Consider the following 26135-nt stretch of genomic DNA (forward strand, 5'->3'; position numbering starts at 1 on the left):
AGTAGGGATGCAAATAACGAAAGAAAGAAAGGTAAACCAAAGCCATGGCTGAACGTTCCACAATTTTTCCTGTAATTTTCACAAACTGCGGACATGAATAGTGTTTTTTTTTTAACTTTTCTTGATTATTCCACATCGACGCGATTCAATAAAAAAAAGCTTGTTTAAAATGTGTAAATCTTTTCATTTGATAGCCCTTCTATGTATTGACAAATAAAAAAAAAAAAGAAAAGAAATAAATATTAATAATATATTGCAGCTTTTTTTTGTATTTTTAAGAAAAATATTTTTTTTACTTGCAAACAAGTGGAAGAAGTAATGTGGACCTTTATCCACATAATAACATACCTTAAACCATTCCAAGTTTCCATAAAAGTTTCATATTTCTCGACTGACTGAAAGTCGCACCATAGTCCATAGAGACCTTCGTACCGTTTTAGAAACGGAACCCTGAAAATTGCTAAACCAAGGAAATTAAAGTACCTACTAGATAAGTATTACATATGACTTCAAAAAAGCTTATTCTTCGATTCAAAATAGAACGAATCTTTAAAAAATGGGAGCAATGCAACGCTGGACAGTTACGCTACGTGATGTATGAAACAGACATCAAAAATAGGTCAGTGGTTCAAATGTGTTGGTATGTCTAGTATACTCGAATTGGTATCGCTGAAGCAACTCTCTGGATCGAAAACTGCTTAGCTTCGAATTGTCTCATTTCAATTTAAACAAAATTCATTTCAATTTAAATAGTTTACCACCCCATTAATAGTTTTAACATATTGGTTATCATGTTCGACTAACGATCACTAGATCCTGGGTTCTATTCCCGGGTCGGGCCAAAATATATGTACGTACGGTGGTACAAAGCCATACAAACATTTCTTAAGTAGAGTTGTGACAACAAATATTCTTTTTAGGAATTTTTAATAGCGAATAGTTAGAACATTTCCTTGCCCACCCCCCTGAAGTGTTGGTGGCTTATGTGCGATAGACACCTTTTGAAGTTCGCCAACCCGCATTGCTACAGAGTGGAGGGGCCAAGCTCTAAATCAAACAGAGCCGGCCTGAAACCCAGATCACAGCAGTGGACATGATTTATAGGCTGCCCATATGGTAAGTAAATAATTAATTATATTGTGAGTACTAAAATTATCTAAAAATTATAAGCATTAGCTTATAATTTTCATAGCTTCTTTCATTAGAAAGGAGCTCTGAAAATTAAAAATCGGGCTCTTCTCACGAAATCTGCCTTCCGAACCGGTGGTGGCAGAGTCACTACAAACAGACTGACTTGACGTCTATAAACTAGGCCTAAACTATATACCTACATGATTTTTTATTTGTTTGAACGCCAATCTTTTGATTTTACAGTCCGTCCAGAATTGTGAAGTTTTGCTCTGTTTATAGGCGATGGTTATCAGGTGGATGGATCAGGTGGGCCATCTGCTTTGTCCGTAAATTATAACTATAAAAAAATATATCTAGATAAAAATAGTTTAGAGATAGACTTAGAATAACAAATACATTTTAGGACTTATAAATATTCCAATCATAACGGGGTTAATAGGGTATGAGAGTTTATTTGTTGGAACGCACTAAACTTGAAAACTACGTTAATTATTCTTTCTATAAATATTTGACCGGAGTAAACTTAGTAGGTGGGTAGAAGAATTTGTTTTTTTTCATCAATACAAGTACAATTATTTGAAAGCCATTTCATCAATTTCCAACAATACTTATGTCATCCTGACTATACTCAGGATTAGTTCTAAATTATAGTAAAAACTAACGTAGACAGATCGTAGTAGAAGCCATTTAAAATTCTTTGAGCTCTGTGTAGATGGTTATAACTAATATCCCCGACGGAGCCATACAGGCGAAATAGAGCGTTCCCCATTGTGTACTGGGGAAGCAGGAACATGGGGAAGGTGGGACGCATGCGCTGTAATGTAGCTCAGCGCTCAATCTGGCAGTTTGGCAGTACTCTACAGTGGATGTCTACACATAAAACTCGCGCTCAGCGGACACCGTATCGGCACCACGACAGTTTCAGTTACGCCGCGAGAGACGCGCGCCGCCACAGTGCTGTGATATCATCCATTAACACTATTTACTTTATCATGTGAGTCAATGTTTATTTTTGTAAAAAATAATCGCACTTTTCTTAATTGAAATTCCCTCCATCTCGAGCTATAATTCGCGAAGGGACGCATCGTGGCGTTCACAAAACGTCGGAAGGGATATCCGAAAAACAAAGAATATTTTTGTTTGTTTAATTATTTGTGTAAGTAATTAATATTTAATAAAATTAATGCATAGGTGTCAAGATTTATTAAATAATTAATAAAAAATAATAATTAAAAAGTGAAAATTGTGATAGCAAAGATAAAATGTCGTAATTATTAAAACTAACAATAACTCACTGCTGTATATAATATAAATTAATATCGCAGTAGGTACCTAATATATGAATTTCGTATATTTTGAAATTGCTTTTTCAATAGTATCACAAATTAGCAGTGCTCTAGGTACCCAAAACGTAAGAAAAATTTACCCATTTAAGCATAACATAAAGACCGTTTTAGCCACTCTACCATGGCGTCTCGATGGATGTCAGTGGTCTACAAAATATGTTTTCCTACAGGATTTTTGTAATTTGATTCACTAATTGCTATTATATTAGTTAGATTTTGCTATCTGTACCTATAGTTTAATCTATCTTATAGATAAAAGTAACTGAGCGATTATTAAATACACAGATAAAACAAAGTTTCCTGACGATATACGTTATCAAAAGCCGGGATAATTTCATGCAATTTCATGATAAGACTGTCACAGCTGCTTACCGGCACTGACCTTCGCTGAAAACAAAACAAATCCATAGCAAGGTGCCTACTTTCTTAAGAGACGATGTGCTATCAGTAGCTCTACGTGTTTTCTTTCATACTTATTCATAAACACCTTTGTGGCATGAGGCTTGTCTAAAAGACATATTACAGATCGTATTATCTCACTTGGCTGGGTAAAATTATTTAGCTCTCAGAAACGTTAACGTATTTCACCAAGGTAGGGTTTTATGGAGATCCGTAACCGTAGTCGAAAAAATCTATGGGAAACAGAATGTTGTAAGTAGGTATATAACTTTCGAGTAATTGAATATAGCTATTATAATCAAAGAGAAATATCTAAGGCGAATTGTATTATTATTTTTATATTATACCAATTGATCTACTAGAAATTAAGTCAAATCGTTGCTTAGTTTTTTTTCATTTACAATTTCTTAAAACTCTTAGGTATATCCATAACTGAAGCCATTTGAAACTATCGGTTAAGGTTAAATAATTAAATATCCGTAATGATATCTGAAATTTATAGGTATAACATTAATTATTCCTATTATATTCGTGTCCATCTCCATTTCTGGAATTTTAGATCCTTTTCAAGTGTAAATATAAGTTATTTTCTAAAAACAACATCTGCGCAGGCACTGCTTACTTACTTTTTTAAGTTCGGCCAACTCAGATTGCGCGTAGGTATATACCTACTGGAAAAGTTCAAAAATTTTGGGCATATAGGTATTTGGTGGATAGGTATCAAAGCTTTACCTTCACTAACTTTACTCAACTGTTCAATTTATTACATAAAATATATACTTGTAACCTACCTATACGTACGTGATAATTTGTATGCATTCAGGCAACACTTACCTACCTACTTTTTAAACAGCATATTTAAGTAGGTAGGTAGGTTATTAAAAAAAAAACCTAATATTTCAGGTTCAACTTCTTATTAAGTTAGCTTGAGCACTGATTCCTTATTTTGTACCTTATAATTGAAGCACACTTTTAAGCACAATTTCTGACATAAATATTAACAGGTAAAGTAGGCACTACTGTATAAGATGCTGTTAAAATTAAAATCATTTTGTAATCTCGAAATAATGAGATACAAAATGGGGGTCCCACTCTGAATAATGTAGAAGCTGCAAAATAAGTAAGTTAGTAGCTCTACTTACTTTAGAAAACTACTTCATATCTAGCATAATATCTAGCTACTTGTATACCTAAAGGAAATAAGGAAGGAACACTAAAATAAACAAAAAAAAAGTGCCCTCCGCGATTTCACCCCTCGCTATTACTTCATTTATTCCTGAGGGTCGTGACGCGGTTAACATTCATCCAGAATGTTGGCTATCAGAAGCAAAAAAGTAGGTAACGTAGTTCAAGAGATTAGCGCATCCAACAAAAAATCCAAACTTTCCGGTTCATTGCTAGTATCTCGTATAGCTAGAAGTCATATAAAAGCAAGGCCTTGTTTTTATAGCTCTACCATCCGTCCCGGAAAATGTGGAACGGTTGGCAACCCTACGTGGAACATCAACAATTCTTTCTATGTACCTACATTAATGTACTTACTCAGTATACCTATATCATGTGCCCATACTATCCCATATGTGACTGCATGTTGTTTCTACATAATTATATGCATTAACGGCGAGGTGTTATAGGTACCTATTGTTATTTATCTTTGAAGTACCTATTTACTTGTTTTAACAATCCACATACCTTCTGTTTGTGATACATTTATTTATGTACCTTATTTAGTTGACTTTTATGATTGCCTATAATGAAGGTGCGGTGATAGCCCAGTGGTTAGGACCTCGGCTTTATTATCGGGGGCCGAGTTTGAATTGCTTCAATGGTGAAGAAAAACACCGTGAAACCTGCTTACCTGAGAGTTCCCATAATGTTCTCAAAGCCATGTGAAGTCCACTAATCAGCACTGGGCCATCGTGGTGGACTACACTGTTGTAGTCCACCACGATGGCCCAGTGCTGATGCAGTGGGACCGGTAATGGGTTGATATGATGATGATGATGATGATGATGATGATAAAGTAAATGAAAGATATGTAAATATAAGGGAAAGAAAGTAAATGAAAGGTATGTAAATATAATGGAAAGTAGGTACTAGGCCTGGTTAGGACGATGTGGCTTAATTTTGGCTTTCGACAGCGTCAATATTAGCTTAAACTATAGCCTGCCATCCGTAGTAAGCATGCTTTGACTACGGATCATGAGGTCTTGGGTTCCCACGGGGACTGGCCACAAATTGTACTATTATTCTTTTATAATCAAGGTAGGTACCAGCTCGGGGTCTAGTGGCGACACATGTGATAATAATCATCGAAAGCCGCCGATCCGCATTAGAGCAGCGTGGTGAGTTTATGCTCTTAAATCTTCTCCTCCATAAGAATTATTTATGACGGGGCCGCTAACTAGACGGCAACGGAAGACTAGTTTCCTAGGATCGATCTTAGGCAGCTTTTTATATGGAAATTTAGAATTTCTGTTTTTTTTTCTCTGGGGGAAGGCTCATGCCGTGCTATACCCTTCTGACGAAGACGTACTCGTAAAAACCGATAAGATTATAAACCATCAACTAGGTACAAAGCTGTGCGGTCAAGGGCTAACTTTTTGGGGAATAAAGAAAACTTTTCTTCCGTGCCTTGGCCTAGATCTCAGTAATTAGTCTGCATCGATGACTCTAAGTAAAAGTGCTCTTAAATAAAAACTGAGAACTGAGTAAAAACGAAAAACAGTTTTATCTTTGGTAAGAGAAACTACTTACCTAGTTAGTTTTCATCGTCATCCTAAACCTATAAACCTATAAACCTATTTAACGTGACATTCTGGGCACAGGTCTCCTCTCTTATAGGTGACAGGGCTTTAAGAGCAAAGACCCACCTCACGGCTGCAATGCGGGTTCGTGGGCTTAAACGTAGGACGTCTTATCGCTTATACTCATAACACATCGGCATGGGGGTGGGCACCTCCAATTTCCTAAGTCCGGCTTGTGTTTACTAAGGAGATTATGATAGTTGTTAGAATCAATCCTTTGCCCGAACCCAGGACCTTACGAATTGAACATGCTTACCACTAAACCATCAGCTGAGTAGTTGAAATCACGATAAACTATCGCTGTTCTCTGACACCGGAAAGTTTACACAAACGGCTACTGACTCTGATAAAGCAGTCGGCGAGGCCGGTAACATCAGTATGTTTTCGCATGTGTTTTCACTTTCCATTTTCCCACCTATACAATATCTTTTTATATAGATAAATGTTACTGTTTATTAGATAATATCATCAGATAATTGATGTAAACAAAAACATTGCAATTTGATTGCTAAGGCACCTTTAAAGATCTATCAATAGTTACCTTCTATTTTTAACTTAGTAAGGGTTGCTGATTGTCTGGACCCTGGATCCCAATATGTACATTTTAGTAACTATCCGGTTTGCCGACCTCTACCATACCATAGAAAATAGTATAGTGATGGTTCCACGTGTTTTTTCTGCATAAAATTATATAATCTCGGATTTACCTAACCAGTTTGCCTTAACAAGTTTCTATTTAACTGCTTTTCTCGCTCGAGAGTTCGACAAAAAAAAACATAATAATCGCATCACCTACGTATACATTTAAACTCTTTTCGCGTCTGCTCGCTGGTACATTGGATTTATAAAAAAAAAAAGGAAAGTATCGAAAAGTTGGAGGGTTTTTCATATTATGTGTGTTTGCTATTATAAGTATTTCAATTCAATTAGGTAAGATAGGCTTTTGAGGAAGGACATGGAGTATGTATCATTTGATGTTTGTATGTTTTATACATGTTACTATCCGGTTTATAATTAAGATAGGTCCGTTGTAGTATGTAGAACTGGCACGGAAATTAATTTGGCACCTAGGTAGACTAACTAACTCCCAGACAGTTCCCAGACTGCATTCGGATGCAAACATAACTTGGGAACTTTTACACCGATATTCCTACTTGATTCGATAATTACTTAATATAGAAATTTTAGCTTATTAATAAATATAGAAATTTGTGCGTATTTGTTATTTTTTTTTCTACTATAGGTACACTAGTTTCAAATAGTACCTAACTTTTGTTTGATACTAGTTTGCTATAACGTAACGAGAATGACTCTACAATATCCAGGGTGACGTAATGGCATTGAGCCATTTTGGATCATAAACGTGCAAGGTCTACTAATGCTGTTTCTACAATTAAATGAACTACGAAGGTGCAAAATACCGCGATGGTCTATTGATAAGAACTCTTGCATTCTCATCTGTGGATCACGTTTGCAATTTCTTTATTTATGTGAAAGTTTAGATATTTTTATGGCCAATGGTCGCCTCAACCGCTGGACTGGATCTCAGTGAAATTAAGAATAGAACAGAGAGCTTTAAACCTTATAGGCTATTCTTATTTCTTTTGAATAGCAAACGAAAACGCGTTTTTGCGTTGACTTTAAAAGAAAAACCGTTGTTACAGGCGCTAAACTTATCTTGATGATGAATTTTAAACAGAAATAGCTTGTATCCTTGGCGCTGTAATGGTGCTTCAAAACATAATTGTCTCTTGGAGAACATGCTACGGCTATAGAGACGGACATAGACAACTTTACAGCCCGGGAAAACCAACGCTTATCAAACATCTAAAATGCATTAAAATTAAAAATACACTTCAATGTTCTTACAATATCGATGGACTCATACTACAGTACTGATTCCGAGTAGGTACTGTACTATACTGTACGTTGAGAATTTCCTTCCTCCATCTCTGAAGATCTTGACCAAAACCACACGGAACTGCCCTGAAAGCATAACCTATATAAACCAAAAAATAAATACGTGAGCGTTTACGTCAGATTAACCTACGTAGGTAGACGAGGTTTTTTAAAATTTCTTTAAAATATAGCTGAATAAATACAATGTTTCAAGTATAAATAGGTTATTATAATTTTGCACGTGACTCATACTTTTAAACGCTATTTCTACGTGCTTGTGATGCATCTACGCGAGTGATTACGTCAACTACGGAATGGGTCACGTTATCCCTATTCGAATTCTATTTCAAAAACACATCAACTTCTTACCAATTTTATCGTTCGCATGCGTACTTAAGTACGTACTACCTAGGTACTTTCCTGATAGTTTAACACATTAACTTCCAATTCCAAAGATATGATAATTGGTGTTTTACGACCTAGCTTACGTAGGTAGGTTGTAATGTGACATTTTATTAATATCTTCAATTTTCTTTCCCAAGTGACCTTCCTTTTTTGCCTGTCGCAGAATAAAAAAATTGTTAATCAGTCAGTGAATGTGCTATCATGAGACCGACAGGCACACAACGTGGTCCTACTTATAGTACCACTTTTTGGACGTGAAGGAATCCAGTACTTCATGCTGTCTATTCTACTATATATACTATCTACTTCATAGATAATGTGTTCTCGTGATTTGGTCACCTACAATATGTGTTTTGAATCTACTGCAGGTCGTAAGGTGAATTATATAAATTAAGCATGATTAAGGTGACAATCTATTGCTTCTTATGTAGGTAGAACTATGATGAAATGATTCATGCAATTCTTAACGTGACGCGTCCTATACCCACTAACCAGCTCCCTGTTACCACCGTGGTGAGAATTCCTATCCAATATGCAACGCAAGCATATTTATAAATGTAACATTATGTGATGTAAGTACAGAATAAATTGATATTGAAATTGCATATTAAACGTAAAAGATAGTCCTTCAGTTAGTGAGATCAGGTCAAAAATAGATCTCTCCTGGCGGTATAATAAAACTTTCAAACTCTATGTAAGTATAACCCTTGCCAATACAGAATAGATTTAAAGGCGGTTGATTTCGTGCTATTTGTCTGTCTGTAATTTCGTAGTTGTTTAGTGTGGTGTGTATAAAGATTGAAGAAATTATAATGGATAGGTACATACTCTCAAAAGGTCCTTACTACGTTCTTCTTCGTTTGTTTTTTTTGGCTTTACCCAAGCCCAAATCTTTTGTCTAAATTTAATTCTCAGGCCTAAAAGTAGTGCTGTCCTTTTTGCAAAGTTTCCAGTGGAAAAGGGTAGAATATACCTGTCAACTTAGGTAGTTTAGTCGAAAGATTGATGTGCAACAGAATTGGCACCAGCGTCTGTGCTAAGCTTAAATTAACTTAAATAAAATAATTGACTACTTTAGTTTAGTTCAGAGATTTGTATATATAACACAATTCATATTGACGCCGACAATAAACATTTGCAAGGTGTAACATTTAAAAATTCATAAGTAACAGGTGAAATCGCAAGGGATGATGCATAAAAACAATAGCGAAGTAGGTCAAGAGGCGACGATGACGTCGCGTCACACCCTTGGCAGTTGACGCACAGTTTTGTGGTTAATATTACCCACCCCAAGTAATTAGCCATTAACTCTACGAGGTGGAAAGGCAATTTATAATCAATGTTGATGCAAATAAGGTATTGGGGTTTTAGTAGTGTGCTAATTTATTGGGTGTTCATATATAGGTGTAATGTAATTGGTATTACGCCCTTGACAATGGCAGAAGGATTCTTGTAAATTACCTACGCAATGCGACTTTTATTACATAAAAAATAATGGGATTTAAAGAAACTAAACCAATTCTATTTGTTAACCTACCCACCTACTATATAATAGATAATAGTTCTAGTGGTGAAATCTACTATTGTACATAGTGTACCTAAGTGTTTTACTATTGGTCCGTTGATAAATGTCGTCATTTATATCAGAAGATAAAGTTATAATTAAAGGGTTAATATAATGAAAAATCAATCCAATTCTGATGAGCCGATTGAATAATTTAATCTTAAACCACGTTTATATCCAAAGTACCTACGTCTTACTTCGTTTTTGTTTTTGTTATAGAGATAATAATCAGCTTTTCTAGATAATGTACGTTGTACTATGGTAGGATAAAAGACTGAGGATATAAGATCTCCACAGTAGTCAGTACCTACAATCTAATTTGTATTTATTATCTTCGTTCGATGTATAATTTCAATTGATGTCGTCATTCATAGCTTGGCTTAGTTCTTTTGTAGAGATTTTACAGTTTTGAGCCGCCTTTTTTCGTTTCGTTTTAAATGTCATCTTTTTATGTTCATTTTCGATTACTAGTATAGCACGGAAATCTCATACCTAATGATTAGTATAACTATTGCACTGTTACGTTAGAGCAGTAAATAAGGATGAGTATACGTGCATCTTCCGTTTGTGAGGATCGCTTCAAATTATGAGGCCGTTTATGCATTTTTCTATTTTATGTTAGCTATATTTCGGTATCTAGGTATACGTTTAAGGATACGTTGTTATTTTTTTCTAGGTCAGATCATTTAGTCTTCAGGAAATATGTGAGCAGTAAGTAGGGAGCACCCACAGGAATATTTCGTGGAGGTGTAATAGCAAACCCCTGCAAAAGTTGACGAATTCATTTAAATTTTATTCGTATAAATTATGCCCCAAGGTTACAGCGCCGAAACTGGATTTGATATCATTTCCTTTATTCGCTTGAACGGTTTTGATGATATCATTGAAATTAAAGAACTTTTACGGATACGACTTTACAGCGGTAAAGTGGGTGGTAGGCTACAATTCTTTATTTTCCTTCGTAGGTAGATCTTTATGGAGGGCAATTAAGTTTTCAGCACAAGCTTTGAAATTAACCTACATTTGTAATTAGAAAACTATTAAATACTAAGCACATATTTTTACATTATTAATTGAATTTTTAAGAAACGGTGATAGCCTAGTGGCTTAGGGATCGGCATCTTTCATGGAGACCGAGTTCGAGCCCCGGCACGCACTACTTTCTTTTTGGAGTTATATGAGTTTTTTATTTAAGCAATTTAAATATCACTTGCTTTAAATGGTGAAGTAAAACATTGTGAGGAATCCTGCATGCCTCAGAGATGTCTAATACGGTCCTCAACGGTGTGCGAAGTCTACCAATGTCCAATTCGCAACTTGGCCAGCGTGGTAGACTACGGCCTAAACCCTTCTTATTCTGAGAGGAGACCCGTGCCTTGTAATGGGCTGGTTTATGATGATAAAAATAAAAAAGTTTTTATTTGCTTAAAAGTACAATGTTTTTTCTAAAATTACCCTGGACCCCCAAACTAGGATCTCCCGTGTCTTGGGGGAATGATGACTTTTACAACATGGAGTGATAGATGTCTGAAGTCACATAAACTAAGTGCCGAATACAGTAAATTTCATACAATGAAATTAATTCGAAGTTGCAATTTCCATACAAACTTAACAATACCAATTTCGAAGTTTTCAATTTGAAGCCAGTGTTCTATTAAGTTTTTTATCATTATCTTTTTTCTAAACCACCCCCGTATTGAAGCGAACAAGCAGAGAAAATTTCAGATCGGACGAACTTTTCTCAAGTGCACGCATGTCAATAGATTTATACCTTCACGCATAGTTTGTCTGCTGTACCTATTCAAAGTCATGTTTTGAGATATGAATAGAATCGATAGTTAATATATTGTAAGGAAGGATAAATCTCAGCTGATATTTACGAACACACATACTTATACAAGGTCGGTGATGTAATTGCCACTTTTAGCGCGAAAACAAGACGCGAAGAATCTAAGTAAATCGTCAATAAGGCATATTATTAGATAGAAGACTCAAATCTTTGGATATTTATGCATGACATCACGAAGAACCTCGGAATTATGTACAACCGTGTGAGTATGTAAGAAGTACTTTAATGTAAAAATATCTTGTATTAATTCGTGTACTTTTTAAAAAGTAATAAGTACCCAGTATAAATTAATATAGTAAATTATGGTACAAGTGTGATTGCACTTACGACTTTCTTATCGCGCTCTTCTATGACTTGCGGGCATAGTACAAGTGCAGTGATGTAAAATAAAATACGCGTGTAAAATCGTGTGGATACAACGAGCAAATGTGATCGATTAGAAAAAATAAATACCTCTCAAGGATTTTTTTAGTACAGAATTCCAAATAATTCAGACTTTTTCTGCGTGGAGTTCTTCTTTTCCCGAGCGATTACCTATCTTTCTAAGACACGAGAGTCAGGAATCTGCTTGCGAAAGTGAAATCGCTCTAAAAGATTTGTTTGCACAAATAACTTTAAATACTCATAGAACAGGTGTTCTATGCTAACATGCAAATAAGGCAGTCATTTCACAATAACTTGCTGAAGTTTATCTACTAGAGGATTTCACCACGTGATTCGAAGTCCATTAAGTCGATACTATAACGTTAACATACCTACTTACCACTTACATCTGAGAATCTCGGAATCTTGGTCCATAGGCAGGTATTTCTACTAATGGATTCTAGACAAGTATTTATCTTTAATTTAATTGTCTATGTATGGGTATATATACAGGAGAAAAGGTTGTCTTTGATAGCATAAAATGTTTAGGTAGTTTAAACACGCGCCATTTATGGTAGGCAGTGGCGTGCATAGAGGGTATGCACAGGGTATGCAGAAGATATAAAATGAAGAAAATCTGTTAGTACCAGTTATAAAAAACTTAAGGCATTGTAAGGATATGCATTGTTAGAGTTATAAAAAAGCCTACCCTCAAATATTTATAACTCATACTGGAGGGCTAAGATGTGCGCCACGAGACAAATATGCCCGTTTACTCGTCTTATCTCATGAGCATAGGAACAGGGTAAACATCGAGGGTGTTTTGAGGTTTGAACAAATAAATTACTCAGATACAAGACAACAAAGTGGTTGCTTTTTATTAATTAAACATTCAAATTCATCCCCTACCGACCGGAACATAGCAATGGAGGCCAAAATAAAAATATGGTGGGAGTTTTTTTCCCGGACACTCTGTAACAAAAACTAGGTGTCGACTACTAAACACTGAGAATGTTTGTTAAACTGATTCAGTCATTTAGCATCATCATACTTACAAGTCGTATGATGATGCTAAATGTAAATGTGATTACAAAGGCTATCACATCAATTGCCTATAGCAGTATTGCCTAGGACTATAGGCCTCTCCCGACGGGAGGGTGTGCCCATAATCACCACGCTGCGTAGATGGGTTGGTGATCCCAGAAGTAAGTAGTCGCTTCTGCCTGTTCTCTGTTATATTCCCTTAGCCGCCTCGTACGACACCTCCAGGGAGGGGTTGCGAAAACTGAAATGTAGCCTGCCGTCACCAAACGCCACACTCAAAGGCTTCGACGGAGATGAACTCCTCAAGTTATTTACATATTTTCTAACAATAGTTTTTTTTCACCTTTCCAGACTAAGAGAAAATGTCGGATGAGCTCGCGCAAACCGTAGAGGAAGTGACGCAGGAAGTGAAGGACGTCAAGTTGGAAAACGGGACGACACCGGGCGCGGCCAACGGAACACCGAGCAAGAATGAAGACAATGCTATACCCTTTAAGGTAAGGGGTACCCAAAATATTTTTTATTTAACATTTTCATAATAGTTTGGTTATAATTAAGAAGCCCCCTTTCGGGAGGACCGTGTTCTATACCAAGTTATGTGCGCTTGGAGCAATAAAGTATCAGTTTCTTCTCGTCCCGTCGTCGTGCGAAGGCAAAGTAAGTCTAAGGCATGTTTTCACTAAAGATGCACTAGGCAATGCCTAAGTATGTAACAACTAATCGAAGAACCTTTACCTTTTACCAAACGATTTTCACTAGGCAACTCGTGGAATTTTACTTGTCTATGGTTCTTGCTACAATGTGTGGTGTTTTGCGTTCTTATTTTCAATTTTTTAATTTTTCGTATGGATATAAAAAAACCGAATTTATGTTATTCTCATCTGTCAAGTGTAATTTTACGAGCCCCTAAACTAGGATCGGGGTGGTAAATTTAGACGGCCCCTAATGTCGTTTGACACCAAATAAGAGTTCGTGAAACGTTTTACTCTCTAAGCATCACCTAAGGCAAGGCATCCGATTAAAGCAATTCCTAGGTTAAGTGAAGACGCGCATAAGTACCAATTCGCACTTGGCCAGCGGGTTGGTCATCAGCCCTAACCCTTCTGAACCAGTTACCAGAGTGTAGCCCCGTGCCCTGTAGTGGATCGGTAATGAGTTGATAATCGTACGTACTACGTAGGTAGGTACAACCAAAAAAGATTCTATACTTTTTATATGCTACCTAATCTCAGGTGTCTAGCAGTACTAGGCACAACAACTATCTAGACTATTAGCTATCAAAAGCAGTGCATATGTCGCCTTTGGCGTTATTTTTACTAAACATGCAAGGGAAGGAAAGTTTTCACACGAAGTTAATTGCATAAACTGTGAAAGACTATGTAGGTTAGTTGGGTAGAATGCTGAAGGCATATTGATTAATTGTGAACGCACTAAAATATTTTTTGTGCGTTCTAGAGTTCTAGATACCTAAAGTAAATTAATTCAAATACAATATCGATGCCTAGAAGGCTAGAATTTGCAATTTTACTTCACTAGTTTCGTTAAGTACATGACATACAAATTCTATATATTTTTTTCTTCTCGCTGGGAATCGAACCTGGGATCTCCCACATGACCCAAGGCCCCTGAGCTTACCGCTGCGCCAAAGGTAGTCAACTAACTACCAGCGCGGCTAGAGCAGGAGGCAAAAATGTTATCCCACGATTGTATCCACTGACAAGACGGAAAATATACATGTCCACCTGCCAAAGCACGCACTCAGCGGAGTCACATGTTTGAAATTTTTATGTTTGAGCATATTAATATCTATAGAGTTGAGTATAATGATTCTCTTTTGATGACAATTCTTATTATTTTGCTATTATGTGTTATAAACGCTGCGGTTAGAACAACACCACAATTACGCTGCAGCTTGATACAAAAACATATTATCGAGATAATATTAGATAGATAGGCACTTACGGGGTTTAAAAAATGGCTACTTGGTTTTGTCTATTTAAATATGATAACTAGGTTAAATAATAGTGAATTGCAATAAAAATGGTGAAATGCGAGTTGTACTTTTACTCCAAGGGATCCGTAAGTAGGTACTGCACTTACTAAGGTGCAATATAAAACAATAATGATTAAGATCCGACAAAGACACGATGCCGGAGTCTACACGCCGCGACGGACATTATGGAGAACTCTCAGGCGTGTAGGTTTCCTCACCAAGTTTTAAGTGATGTTTAATTGCTTTAAACTCACATAACTCCGAAAAGTAAGAGGTGCGAGATCCATAGGTCCGATTCACGCGAAAATTGTCTCCTTTATCCCCCTAAATCAGTATCGAACCCCTGGAAAAATAGGTCGAAGACCTAACCATTTTGCTATCGACGCTGTCTGTATATTCAACTTTCATTAAATCTCTATTTTCTTTCATTCTTAGGATGCCTTTAAAATGTTCTCAAAATTCGGTGATCCGAAATCGGACGGAAAGCAGATCACACTGTCCCAAAGCGACAAATGGATGAAGCAAGCAAAGGTGATTGACGGAAAGAAAATTACAACTACAGACACCGCTATCCACTTCAAAAAGTTAAAATTGGTCAAACTCGGTATTGACGATTATCAGAAATTCCTAGAAGACTTGGCGAAGAGTAAGAAAGTAGAACTTGAAGATATTAAGAAGAAACTAACAACCTGCGGTCAACCTGGTGTATCAACACATGTAAGTTACCTATTAGATACTAATCATTAGCAGCCATAATCAAAATCATAAAACGTTTCATAGCGGATTTACTCTTTAGCAGCCAACGTTGTTTTAGTTGTAATTATTATAGAAAGTAGGTACAATGATTTTTTTCTTTCTATCATCAGTAATTAGACATTCGAAAAATGAAGACAAAACACAAAACTTTTCAACGCGACGTAATAATTTTTTTGTAAGGGCTTTACAGATAGCCCTCAACCTTTTTGACACGTCCATTCACTAAAACTTATCTTTGTCCACACGCTTTTTAAATTCAAATTCTTATTCTAAAAAAACTAGAAAAAGCATTTTTACTGACCGATTTCGTCGAAGGACGTCAATCTCTAGAGTCTGTGCGCAAACACAGGTACACTATCTTTTCTCTCACACTCATATTCCGACCGGAAAGCGATCAACGCTTCAAGGCAAGGGGCGGAATTTCCAATCTTGTACTAAGGATTTCTTCATAGAAAAACCCAATGGGTACCATACATTGACTCTACCAGGGGATTGAACCCAGGACTTTGTGATCTGCTGACGATCATGTTCACCACTGGACCAACGAGGCAGCTATAAATCGAAAACTAATTTCTCTATAACTACTTATACATTTAAGTTTGCGTCTCACTGACCGCTCCAAAAATAAAAACCTCTAGATAGAGGTAAGTATTTAAAAGTTACACCCTATTGTTCGCTTATGAGCACTTAAAGTGAACATTGTAATATGTAATATGACTAGATATATGTAGTTATGTCGCAGTTTCATTGTTCTAGCTGTTTTGGCTCTCGCCTCTGACTACATTCCTTGTTTGTCGAAAATAATGATTTTTAACGGCATCTCTTTAAATAAGCATGGGCAGGTCGAGTAAGGCTCCTTTTATGAATTAATTACCTGTTTTTCTTCTAAGTAGGTACTAGTCGTACCTAAGTTGGTAGGGTACTATTAAAGTTAGAAATACGCTATCTTTTTTTTAACCACTACAATTTAGCCCTTGGCTCTAATCTCAACTGGTAAGTGATGATGCAGTCTAAAATGGTAGCGGGCTAACCTGTTATATTAAACCCATATCCCTATTGAGTTTCTTAAACGCATTGTAGCGGAACGCTAAATCGATTTGCGGTATGTCCCTGACTAGTCACGGCCAACAGACAAGACCATAGAAAATTATGAAATTAAAAATTTCCAAAATGCCCCTGCCGAGAATCGAACCCGTTACCTCCCAAGCATAAGACCATATGCAATGCTCGCCGCTGAGCCAGGGAGGTAGACAAAATGCGTTTCTCTTTTACTATACCATTATGTTTTAAATCAAAGGGTGCAGAATTATTGCCGATGTGATAAATAAGAAAAAGATTTCTCGAAAGTCACTGACCAGTATTCCGCTATCAAATATTCAAATTAATAACTCAAATGGCACGTGACACTATAGCTACGTCTCGTCTCTTAGGATCTTAACCCACAACGCTGCTCCAAAGCCGGTTATTCGGCTAAGTAACGTTTATGCACTCTTAAAATTCTAATCAATACCAAGTTGCCAGTTGGGTCGACGTTGTCTAACCAGCACAATTGCAACGGACGGATTTGGCATCCATACTTACCTCCATACTACCCTCTCATACATATAAGTATACTTATTAAAGCTTAACTATTTACAGTTGACAAAATCAGCAACAGCAGCGGCGACCGTCGATAGGCTGACTGACACAAGCAAATACACCGGCTCCCATAAACAACGGTTCGATGAGACTGGTAAAGGGAAAGGGATAGCTGGCAGGAAGGACCTCGTCGACGGTTCGGGCTACGTCTCAGGCTACCAGCACAAAGACTCGTACAACAAGTCTCATTAGCCTTAGTTTTGCCATCCTATTTACATTGTCTTACTCTTCGATCAAAAATGTATCCAGTAAGATATGCAGTCCCATACAAAGTTTAGCAGAACAATCGTCCCGTTTTTGTTTTTTTTTTTATCGATGTTTATCAAATTAATTATAACTTAGAAGCAGGCATTACTTTGCGGAAATCCATAATATATTATGCAAATTAAGCTTATTTTGCTATACTTCGCGAACAGCAGGAGAATTTGTATGGTGTAATTTATAATTTCTTCTATCCGTATACTCCACACCAAACAGATCCTCGGCAATGTACTTTTTACGCACGTTTAGCTCCGAAACTGGAGCATCCTCAGGAGATGTTGACTTTACAATGAATAACTGTTAAGTCAAAATTGTGACTTTGTTTGGACCAATGGATTGAAGAAATTATAAATTACACCATAATGATTCTTCTACTGATCGCGGAGTATAACAAATTAAGCTTAATTTTCGTAACACATTAGATTTTTTACTTGCAACATATACTTACTATAATATAACCATGTCAAGCCATTACCAGTCTACTGCAGGGCACGGGTCTACTGCTACATTAAAGAAGGATTGATTGACGCAGTAGTCGACCACGCTGGCCGAGTGCGGATGTACACTTCACACGCTGTTGAGAACATTATTAAGAAATTTCAGGCATGCAAATTACCTCACAACGTTACCCATTACCGTTAATAGCTTAAATTGGACACGCACATAACTAAAAAAATGAAAGCTCTTAATACTAATAGTTGCATACCTGAATTCTTATTATTCACAGACACCTATCAGCACATCTAGTATACTATTGGTCGAAGGTCTATCGTGGATGTTCTGTTGTTGTATTCATACGTTTGAAAATCACGTGTCGAAAAAGACACTACATCTTTATGTTGTGCCTACGCTATCAATACTGAGACCATACAGAGTGTTTTCGGTTATTTTGTAGTTAAAACGAGATAATGACAAAAGCGCATAAGTATGGCTATGCCTGATGGACTCCTATTCAAAAAGAAGTTATTATTTTAGGTGTCACGTAAAGAGGGTTCTACCCAACTATTTTACTCAAGTTTTGTACAGATTTATTGTGTGTTCGTAAACACTATCGAACACCACAAGAAAATTAAAAAAAAAACAGATATAAATTTAAAATTAAATAGGCGTGAGTAATCCCAGCAACATCACGTTTTGCACCTTGTGTGTTGTGCGATGCGATTAATGTTAGTTGCAAACCTGTGTGTTGCTGTCTTTACCAAAGTACAATCTTCTATGATTTACCTACATCTAATTAAGTGTTTAATGGGCTAGCATATGCGCGCCGCGAGATTTATGTCAACACATTCCTCATGCATATCTCTATAGAAAAAAATCGAGTAACAGGTGGAGGCTATAACTAGTGGCGCGCATTCCAGCCATACTGGAAAAAGCTAGAATTGAGGACGGAACCAACAATAGTAAAATTATAATTATTTGCTAGTAAGTTCTTTTTATGTGACACGTACACTAAGCTCGCCGGATACATCAGGTTTTCAGTGTTTTCACTATGATAGAAGAAAATTCTAAAGAAACCTTCTGCTAGGTAGTAATAATATGTTAGAAAATGAAAATTAAGCAATCCGACAGGCGGCCATACGACGTAACATGTGTCTTTTCATGTCATGTGTCTTTTGAGGTTAATCATGCCTTGACTTGACTATCCCTAACATCAAATTTGTTATGTAGGTGTGCTTGCTAATCTAAGCATACAATCGGTCCTATTTACTTGCTCTACCTCAAACTATCTTGTAGATTGTACGGTAAACTAGAACAATAACCTACAATGCTCCTTGTTTTATTTTTATTACTTACCTGTTTTTATTAAACGAATAACCAATGTTTTATTGCAGTAACATTCCGTTTGACGTAATCGCCTATATTATAATATAATATATCTTTATATTATTTAGATCTTAAGACAGTAGTATCGATATGTTTATACTTCGTCTTTTAATATCTAGTCGTGAGTAGCTTAGATTCAATTAAAATGTTAAGTTGTAAATCACCTGTGTGAGGCAACACTTTATAACCTGTAATGAATAGCCTGCTGGACTAATTCTGCACTAAAGGCCTCTCCCAACTGGAGTGTTTTGCCCATAATCGTATGGTGACCGCAGAAGATGGTAGTAATAGAACAGAGGACACTGCTGTCTGTTCTCCGTTATATTCCCTTAGTGCCCGCTCACGCAGAATCGGACGGTGCTCTTCTTTTCACACAGACCTCCGGCGCGCGTACGATTGGAACTGACCGGAGCGAACAAGCTTTGTTTCACATAGACCGGCTGGAAGAGCACTGTTCAAGCGGACGCGCTCGGAGCCGGGCGGAAGCGCGGCGTCATCAGAAATCATACGTAGCCGGTCGGCTCCTTTTATTTTTTCACACTAACCGCGTAAGGTTTGCTCTCCGGCATTCTCAATAACAAAAGTGGTGATATGTAAAAATAAACCTTATTCCAACTATCCAACACTTAATTTTAATCGCTATCAAAATCTGCTGAGTGGGATACAGTTAATTTTCCTAACGCACATATAACGATGGTAATCGAATTGATCCCACAACGATGCTCCTCATGCAAATGTTTGTCCGAGTCCTAGAAGCCCAACAAGATGGATACTAGTACTACTACTACTAGTATTCTAAGCAAAATTATCATCTCTTTCACAATGTTCCTTACAGAAAACGACGGCACTACTACCTAAATACCTACCACATTATTCCGCTGCGCCCATGGTCACTGGTTACACGTGAAAAAGCACTTTAATTTGATTAAGAGTTCAATATCGGCGTAAGCATCTCAAAGTACAACGTAGCCTAACAATGTTAAAGTTTTCACTAAGTTGGTAGGGGACACTGAGGGTTTCGCCCTGTGGAGTTTAATTGTTCTGAAATGTCGCCAATTCTGTTCCCCATAAATCTCTATTAACTAAACTAAATTGACAGGAAGAATATGGTGCTATTCTTTTCACTGCAAACATTGAGAAAAGGAGATCCCAACTTTTAGACCTGTCATCTTAGTTTAGAGATTTTGTATGTTTAAGGGAATTGGCACCATTGCCTCCACACTAGTAACTATTGAGGTTTCAAATAACTACATTCAATTCTACCCTTATATTTAAAAAAAGGTGACTTTTTGATTTCATGCTAATACTGAGTCTCAGGCTTTGCCTGTAATTGCAAAAGGAGTACGTTCACTTTTATCAAATGTAAGCTTGCCTTTTTGATGATCAGGCAGAATTATACTTTAACTAAAAACATGAATTTTATAAATTTAAAATGCATATAAATATTTTGCGAGAGTTGCAAGAGTCGCATGCTCAAATCCTCTCGGTTCCGAAAATTTTTATATGCATTTCAAATTTATAAAATTGATAATTCCTCCAAGTGTAGGTAAAAACACTAATAGAAAAAAAAATTATAAAAATATAAAAAACATGAATAACTTAAGCATGAACTTTGGTAACAAAACATCTACTATACAAATAAATACCTAATAAGTTGGGTCATAAAAATTTTACTGTTAACTTGATGTATATATAATAATAACCTTCTGACAGTAGCAAACGAGCGATTATCATCTGGATACAAAAGTGACTGAATGTTCAATCGATGATAATCATGTTCGGTTTAAGAACGGTCGGTTGGCAAGAACCCGCAAAAAAGCTCCGCAATGGGTGCAAAACTTTCAGTGTTACCAACACGGCTAAAAGAAACAACGTACAAAGTAATAAGTACTGAAACAGAAACACAAAACTTATCAGTAATTTGTACCTAATGTTATAAGCTAAGTTTGTCAAATAAATCAAACATATAAGAATAGAGAATTAATTATTACGACACCTTACAAAATATTTAATTTTATAAGAAATAATGTAACTTTTAAATTATTTCATTAATAAAATTCTTTAAATAACCTTGTGTTTTACTTAACATCAATACATAACTGTACATTTGATACCCATATTAGGGGAACAAAAAAACTGTTCAATTTTGGCTAATAGTCTATCTTCTATGATTACACTATACCTAATTGTGCGTCTTAAGCGCCAATTCTTTTATATCTACATAAACCTCCCAATTCACTAAACTGAATTGACAGGTCTAAAAGTAGCACTACTTTTCGACCTGTCAACGTAGTAAGCTTATTTTTTGAGTACCTACCTACAACAGAATTGACAAAATTGTCTTCATCCACGTTCAAACCACTATTAGGTTAAAATCGATTTGGGTGCTCTTAACCGATGGTTGAAACACATCCAACGAAAAAAACTTAAATACAATTTACCAATGGTAGGAATGTAATAAACACTTTCCATTAAAATAAAACACGGGGTAACTAAAGCCATAATTTTATTGCTTCGAACATCTATAAATAACGGTGAAATAAAATAAAATTTTAAATGTAGGTACCTTTATTTGACTTAAACCTAATTATATGTGTAAGGCTGTAACAAATTTTGAAACACGATAAGTCACGAGTACGAATTAATAACACAATTAGTAATATTATAGAACCTTAAAATATTATTTTAACGAACATCGTCGAAATTAATGTTTGTCGTAAGAAATTATAGTCAAGAATCAAAAGCGTGTAATGAATGAAGCAAACGTGCCAAAAATCGGTTTCATCGGGTCGATTTGTACACGACAGCAGAAAAATCAATTTTCTAAATTCCTTTGCGAACATCGACGACTGTACATATTTTTTCACTCTCTTACAAAGGTTCTGTCTGCCCCTGAGTTTTGACACCTTGCTCATCTTACAAATGGCTCTAATATAGGCAATTTCAATGTCCAAGAAGTCCTTACAATAAAATGTATAATTCAGTTATCTCCGGTAAATAATATTTAAAGAATTTTAAAGTTATTCGTAGACTAGAATAAATAATATTGATAAAAGTTCAAAACCTTTAAGTTTTTTGATCTACTAGTAATGGCCGATGCAGACGGTCTTTATTTGCAATGCAATTTTATAATTCATTTTTGTAACTGGGGTCTTACCGCCATCGCTTATAACAGTATTATCCTAACATGACAGTTTATTTCACATACCTTAACATCCTAAAAAACAAGGATTCTGGAACAAAACGATGACACTACAATAATATTAGGTAGGTCTCAAAGTTATGGTTATGGTTTACACAAATAATAACGAGAAGATATAAAAAAATTGCAGACAGGGCCTCTACTATCTCTAAGAGAAGTATTATTTTAATATTAATGATGCTTTGTTCCATAATTTAAATTTTAAACGTTAGACCAGCAGTGGGGTTCCTTTCATGCATTCACAAAACCACTGCCTACCTTAGATTGATGTACCTATGACTCTTATAGAAGAGAGATTTTCCTTTGCATGCCTGCCCCGGTCAAAAACTCTGGGCATGCTACTACTACTGCTTTGACGGTTTTCCAAATAAACTGTAATATTAAAATAATATACTGTTTTAGCGATTGTAGCAAGTTCGATAAAGTTTTGTATAGTTGCAGTTGTCATAAATGCTGCTCGGTTAGTTGCGGGACCTAGAGTCATGGACTGACATATTTTTTGCGATGCCAATTGCGTATTAGAAAAAAATACAAGTACGCGCCATAGTCCAACATGACACAATATAATATTATTATAATAAAAAAAGATATAGTGTATAGAAATTAAACGCATACACTCCATTTTTTCTAACATGTCTGATAACGTAAGTGTGTGGGTGTGGTAAAATTAATAAAAACAAACGAAATGAAAAGAGATTTTCTTTATGTAAGTGTGCTTTTATTATTTTCTTAATATGTAATTTAAAATAATATTGTTTGCATTTTAAGACTGGTAAGAAAAAATAGACTTTTAGCTCTTTGAATGGTTTCAAATATTTTTAGTTACAAATCATGTGTCGAATTGTACTCGTATGTTATACAAAGTTATGATATCAATATTTTGTGTCCATAAGGATTTTTGTGACACGCCTAAATTTGTATTGCCTAAGTTTTCTAGATTTTTTTAAGTCGGAATTTCATCCGGTATTCTGTTCGGAAGAATTTCGCCTTTACCCTGTTTAAAACTAAATTAATCTCATTTGAAAGGTATTTTATTATAAATTCCGCAAGTCATGATTTTATGCTTTAAAGATACATATTATGATATTGAAAATAACACTGGTCTACAAAATTTTATGACAAGAACGTTGATAGCTATTTTAAAGCGGCAACGAATTAATTTGTATTAAATCAGGTCAAATTTTTTGTGTTACCGTTAGTATAGTTTTATCTTTTTAAGTATTTTGTTTGTATGAATTATTGTTTTGTTTTGTGTTTGTCAAATAACATGATTCTGATATAGTTCGAGTAAAAATTTACCCTGTCAAGTTTAGTAAAATTTTTATTCAACGCAGGAATATTCAACCTTCAATAAAGAAAAACTTTGCTGATATATTAACTTTCCTGTAGGGAAACCAGACAAAATGTGGACTCCTCATAAAAGTTTTGTAGGATGATTTTTTATTCCGTCGATTTTTATTTATTTATATAGAACCGACAGGCCAAATATTATATCACAATAAATCTATTTGTATCTAGAATCACTCACTATTATGTACACACTTTTTATGTAATCTATAAATAAGAATTAATCAAAAATGCCCTCCATGGGCCTATGTGAATAAATAATTCTACTATACTAATACTCAGTTTAATGTTACATACAATAAGTTAAAATAAGTTGAAGCTGTTGACCAGTGTTATTTGAAATACTAACATATACTTGAAATAATTATTAGGTTTATATATTATATCATCAAATTTGTTAACTTAGCTCTTAAATCTAACTTTGACATACATTCTAAGGAAAATTTGGATAGCACCTATTTCTGGTGGCTTTCTACCGTCGCGTGGCTTAAAGCATAGTAATATTTTAACATCGTTGCGGAATTATGGGGAAGTCAAGAATTAATATAAATCTCACATAAAAAAAAAAAACAAACGATGAAATGTATGGTAGTATACCTCCTCAACGGCGAAAAGTACTAATGAGAGAAAAAAATTAAAAAACGTTTATTAATATTAATCTATTTGACAATAAATTTAATTTCTTTCGGTATCGACACTAGTTATGCCTGTATCGCGGATGCTTATACAACGTGTAAATGAAAACCGAAATAATAACAGGATTTAGAGGTACATTACTAAGAGTTATCTTTGAAACCGAAAACCTAAAAGTTATTGAGTAACTGTTAGAGTTTTTACTGAAAGAAATCAGATACAGCCTTAACCTCACATGCAAAATTAAAATCATGTGCCTCGTGTCACTTTATTAGGTAGGCGTCGTATAGCGTAGATACTATCGGTCGGCGCGTGTCGGCCTTATATCTTCAATAGGGTTGTCATAAGTAAACACTTAGAATGTTTTGAATTCATTCGTATGGAATAATAAAGAAGCTTCTTTCGTTTTAATATTTTTACAGGGTGATTCCTTATGAAATATACTTTGCCTCCTTCAATATTATTTTGTAATTTTGTTACACGCTGTATATGTGATTACTTTTCGCTCAATTACAGGAGTTTTCACAATTGTTTAATTAAAAAATAACCGTGCACAGCTGATCAAAAACATGCTGCAAGCAAATTGCTTTTTTCACAAGTAGTTTTTGTCATTGGTTGAACACAGAGGAATTTTATTAATAAAAACTTGGGCCTTGTTTACTTTCAAAGTTAAATTAAAAAGATATGTCACTCAACCTGATTCTACTAATACATTAGGCCTTTTTCATTATATTCAATGAATGAAGCCCCATATAACTTAAGCTCGTTACAGACTATCTTTTTCGACGTCTCGCTGAAAATTCAAAATTCATTCATATCAAGTAGGCCTACTTTTTAGACTGCCGATTAGCGCAGTGGGCAGCGACCCTGCTTTCTGAGTCCAAGGCTGTGGGTTCGATTACCACAACTGGTAAATTTTTTTGTTATTGTTGTTATTTATCTTAATATATATAAATCTCCTGTCACGATGTTTGTCCGCGATGGACTCCTAAACTACTTAACCGATTTAGAATTAAATTGGCACACCGTGAGCAGTCTGGTCCAACTTAAGAGATAGGATAGCTTAGATCTTTAATTATAGTCGCAATTTTATTTTATTGCAAATTATTTGTCTATAATTAATTGACAGTCACATGTTACATCGCTAAGCCTTAATTAGCGTATATATATATACATACTACTATAACCATTTAAGGCTTAGCTAAGGCTTAGCGATACTGAATACTTTAAAAACAAAATCAAACGCAGACGAAGTCGCGGGCAACAGCTAGTATATATATATTTTATAAAAATATTCATCACTCATCTTAGTACCCATAACACATGCTACGTTTACTTTGGGGCTAGATGGCGCTGTGTGAATTGTCGTAGTATATTTATTTATAATTTATTACGTCAAGTCTGCCTATTTGTAGTGAGTCTTCCACCGGTTCCATACAATCAAATAATTAAATGGAACTTATATATTTCACAACTCTAGCATGCACAATTTATACCTCACCACTCAGAAGGTTGTCCTTTATATAATATAAGGATAAACTTCTCGATAGTACCACGTTCAGTGGTGGTTCCAGTTGAATGTCCAGCATATCCAGCAAACAGCGTATTAAAATGACTACTATACGCCGAAATTGACTACTATACGATGTAAATAGAAAATCACCATGCATATGC

At 35.5% G+C, this 26135-nt stretch overlaps 1 protein-coding gene across 1 annotated transcript; it reads left to right on the forward strand.

Annotated features, from left to right (window-relative positions):
• Positions 1-1988: 1988 nt before the first annotated feature.
• On the forward strand, positions 1989-17481 carry LOC120630381 (tubulin polymerization-promoting protein homolog). Its single transcript, XM_039899599.1, has 4 exons — positions 1989-2125; positions 13159-13304; positions 15236-15517; positions 17195-17481. Exons 2-4 carry the CDS (start codon positions 13170-13172, stop codon positions 17384-17386), a joined length of 609 nt encoding a protein of 202 aa, XP_039755533.1. The 5' UTR covers positions 1989-2125; positions 13159-13169; the 3' UTR covers positions 17387-17481.
• Positions 17482-26135: the final 8654 nt, after the last annotated feature.

The sequence above is a fragment of the Pararge aegeria genome, chromosome 16 (genome assembly GCF_905163445.1).
Source record: "Pararge aegeria chromosome 16, ilParAegt1.1, whole genome shotgun sequence".
NCBI lineage: Eukaryota > Metazoa > Arthropoda > Insecta > Lepidoptera > Nymphalidae > Pararge > Pararge aegeria.

Coding starts and splice junctions, on each gene's coding strand:
- LOC120630381 (XM_039899599.1), top strand. CDS start 13,170: ATGTCGGATGAGCTCGCGCAAACCGTAGAGGAAGTGACGCAGGAAGTG. Junction 13,305..15,235: donor ACAATGCTATACCCTTTAAG/GTAAGGGGTACC, acceptor TTTCATTCTTAG/GATGCCTTTAAAATGTTCTC. Junction 15,518..17,194: donor AACCTGGTGTATCAACACAT/GTAAGTTACCTA, acceptor AACTATTTACAG/TTGACAAAATCAGCAACAGC.